The 3,185-nt window shown below is 37.4% G+C and overlaps 1 protein-coding gene across 1 annotated transcript; it reads left to right on the forward strand.

Annotated features, from left to right (window-relative positions):
• The first annotated feature begins 2,057 nt into the window (after nt 1-2,057).
• Nucleotides 2,058-2,962, forward strand: LOC110853665. The gene is made up of 3 exons (XM_035854569.1): nt 2,058-2,219; nt 2,292-2,493; nt 2,560-2,962. The coding sequence occupies exons 2-3, from the start codon at nt 2,398-2,400 to the stop codon at nt 2,866-2,868; spliced, it is 405 nt and encodes a 134-aa protein (XP_035710462.1). The 5' UTR covers nt 2,058-2,219; nt 2,292-2,397; the 3' UTR covers nt 2,869-2,962.
• Nucleotides 2,963-3,185: the final 223 nt, after the last annotated feature.

Genomic DNA, 3,185 nt, shown 5'->3' on the forward strand with positions numbered 1-3,185 from the left:
TCTGAGAAGAAGTTTTATTACGAAAGTTATTTGCCCTTTTATTCGGCTGAAACTTTATTCAGCTGTGAAAGTGGGAAGAGAGAGAGAAAGTTTCTCAAAATTTATTACAGGAAATTTTCAGAGTATTGTTGTCTCTGGGAACAAATTAGAAGTTTTCATTGTTCTCAATTGGACTGGATGGTACAAGAAAATTTGAGATTTTCTCTGAGAAGAAGAATCAGTTTCTTGCTACATTTCTTGCACTGCAAAGCAAGAAACGCAAGAAATGGGAGGTGCAAGAAACTGGGAGAAAGTGCAAGAAATACGCGGCATTTGGCCACCCGCCGTATATCGGCATTTCTTGCGCCGTGCATTTTTTGCAGGTAAAAATACCTGCAAAAACCACTTTCTTCCCATTATTTCTTCCAAGTGCTTATTTACTTGAATCCGAAACACTGCCAACAATTGCCTCTCATTTGGAAAGAAAATCTTGAAATTATTGCAAGTTGACGCAACAAGGGTGACTTTTTACATAGTAACTTTGTCGGGGTGTTTGGTGGGTGACGTGACATGCACACTCCGTCGTTCGGAAGGGGAGTGTTTCAGCATAATAAAAACTAAATACTTTTCGCTCTACGTATCCCGATTTTTGTATTGTTTTCCATGTGACTTTTCCCCATACGAGTGAGCCACTTTTACGAAAGGGAGTGGAATTTAATCCCTTCAGGGTTCGAGAAAATATGGATATGGATGATTTACAGATTGTGCAACAATTGCAACTTGCCTGCCTAACTAGTTAGGCGACATCGACACTAACCAACTACGTATATTCAGCTTAAGCACATTTCCATCCAACTGAATCCACAGAGAAGCGTGCTGGTCGCGTGGCCTTATTCTCGCTCAACCGGTGCCTGGGTGCGATAAGGACGATACAATTTATTCTAGAAATCGAGCCAAATCGGGTGCGGGTGACAAAAATCAAAATGCACCACTTTTTTAAACGAACAGTCTCACCAATTTATTTAATTTGCTTGAATTCTTCTTTATTAAACATGACATTGTAACGAAACAATTCACATTTCATAATGATCTTACATACCTTTAACTAAATCCCACTTTTGTCAATCATGCATTCCTTCCTCGAGATGACAACGCGACTGCTGTGCTGCTTGCTGCTGCCTTGGACGGAAATCGGAGATTGAGCCAAATCACAATGGAGTCCAACAATACAATGGGATGAAATTGGACATGGACACTTAAGCGATTACTACACGACATCATCTCAATTCTACATTTCACAAGTCTCATCTCATCTCCTCCGAGTCAAACATGTCACTTCCACGAACTCTCCTCGCAATTGGATTGAATCGAATTTCCGACCTTATACTTACTTTGCATGTAATAAATAAATAAAGAAATAAATACGTATGCTCAACTAGCTTATATACTTACGAGTTGTTGGTTCCTACTCAATTTACTTACGACTCCTTGCACCCGTAATCTCTTAATCTTTCAATACATACTTTGAAGTCTCATCTTCTTGTCAGAGAAGAGGACGATGTGATGTCATCCGTTAAGTGCAAATATCAGAGACAGCATATTTCCAAGGGATGGAGGGACGTCCCTTTAGTTTTCGTCACATATTTAAGGGCAATAATTGTGTATTTATTTATCTACTTGGACAATTAGTGTTTAGTTGGCTGAATCTTTTCACTTGTTTTGTCGTCAACTTACTCATGAAAGAGATGACCAATTAGCAAGGAAATTGGACAACATACTTTTTACAGGATCCCTTCTTCACAATTTAAAATCTTACTGCCAGCCATTGATTTTTTTCTTTTCAATGAATCAATCACTGTAACGAGAGAATTGACGACAATAATAAATCCTTTTAGACAAATTACCATTTAACTCGCATTATGCGGGATGAGAACCAGGGTTTTACCGTGGGGAAAATAGGGTGGGGAAAATGGGTGGGTAAAATGGGTTTTAGCCACCCACCAAAAAGCCTCATTAGTGGGGAAAATGGAAAAAATGGGGAAAATACTATTTGGGGCGAAATGATTCACTTTTTCGCTCCCAACTTGAAAGATAAATTGATTCATGCACATTAAATAACACGAGACTCCTGTAAGATTATAAAAATATAATTGCTGACTCTCTATCTGATACAAAATATTTCTCTTCTGTGTGTAAGTGTTGGACGTTAACATTAATCGGGAAACATGTTAAACCATTTGGTAATTTCCTATATAAATAATAATGGACAAATTTCTTGATTGTGATTTATTTCCATGTGATTCATTTTTTAGGAGACAATAAAAAATCTACTGCGTGGAGTCGATCAGCACAGCAGACTTGGGATGTTGAAAGGGATAATTGACGACTGCTGTAATTTGGACGACTTGAAACCACTTCATGGTTGCATTAAAGAAACTAAATGGACGTAAAAAACACATCATTCGCGCAGCAACCGTTAGCATTGTAGATTTTGACGGAAAGGAAATCTTTTCGGTAAGCAATTTAATCATATTTTCCATTGCAAAATCACAATTAATTAATTATTACTCGGTTTTCTAGGAGATGATTTTCCATGAAAAGGGATCCTTTCTGGTAAGCAAGGAGACAATCTCCGTGAACGGATTCCGCGAAGATTCGCTGATTGGAGGAATTGATATGGACAAAGTTAGAGATAAAATTATTTCGATTTTGGATGGAAAATTGGTGGCGACCTGTAACGGTGCAGCAGATTTCAACAGTCTGGACATCAGAGGAGGGGACGTCGATTCGTTAAAATACTTTTCAAAAATGGAACGGAACTTTCAACAAAATTGGTCGAAAAAATTATCAACCTTTGTCGCTAAAGAAAATCTGTCGTCACTATTTTAATTCCGAGATTCAGAAAAGCGGACAAATTCACACCGCCCTGGAAGATGCCAAAGCGACGATGCAAATTTTTAAGGAGATTTACATTACATGGGCTGAAAATAGTTCTCCGAATATGAGACATTACGAAGCTTGTTGAGAATTCGACAATGTTCAATAAATTATAAATATCACACTTGACATTTTAATGATTATTATTCATTTTGCAAATAAACATCACAAACATCAAATAAACATAAACAAATAAACATCACATCTGGATTTTCAACCATATGAAATGTCGAGTTGGTGGCGTAAAGAAATTTTCCTAAGTGTAATGT

The sequence above is a fragment of the Folsomia candida genome, unplaced genomic scaffold, assembly GCF_002217175.1.
Source record: "Folsomia candida strain VU population unplaced genomic scaffold, ASM221717v1 Fcan01_Sc008, whole genome shotgun sequence".
NCBI lineage: Eukaryota > Metazoa > Arthropoda > Collembola > Entomobryomorpha > Isotomidae > Folsomia > Folsomia candida.

What these genes read in the sequence shown, in the direction of transcription:
- LOC110853665 (XM_035854569.1), top strand. Translation starts at nt 2,398, where the DNA reads ATGGTTGCATTAAAGAAACTAAATGGACGTAAAAAACACATCATTCGC. An exon ending in ACGGAAAGGAAATCTTTTCG is followed by an intron (nt 2,494 to 2,559) that starts GTAAGCAATTTA and finishes TCGGTTTTCTAG; the next exon opens with GAGATGATTTTCCATGAAAA.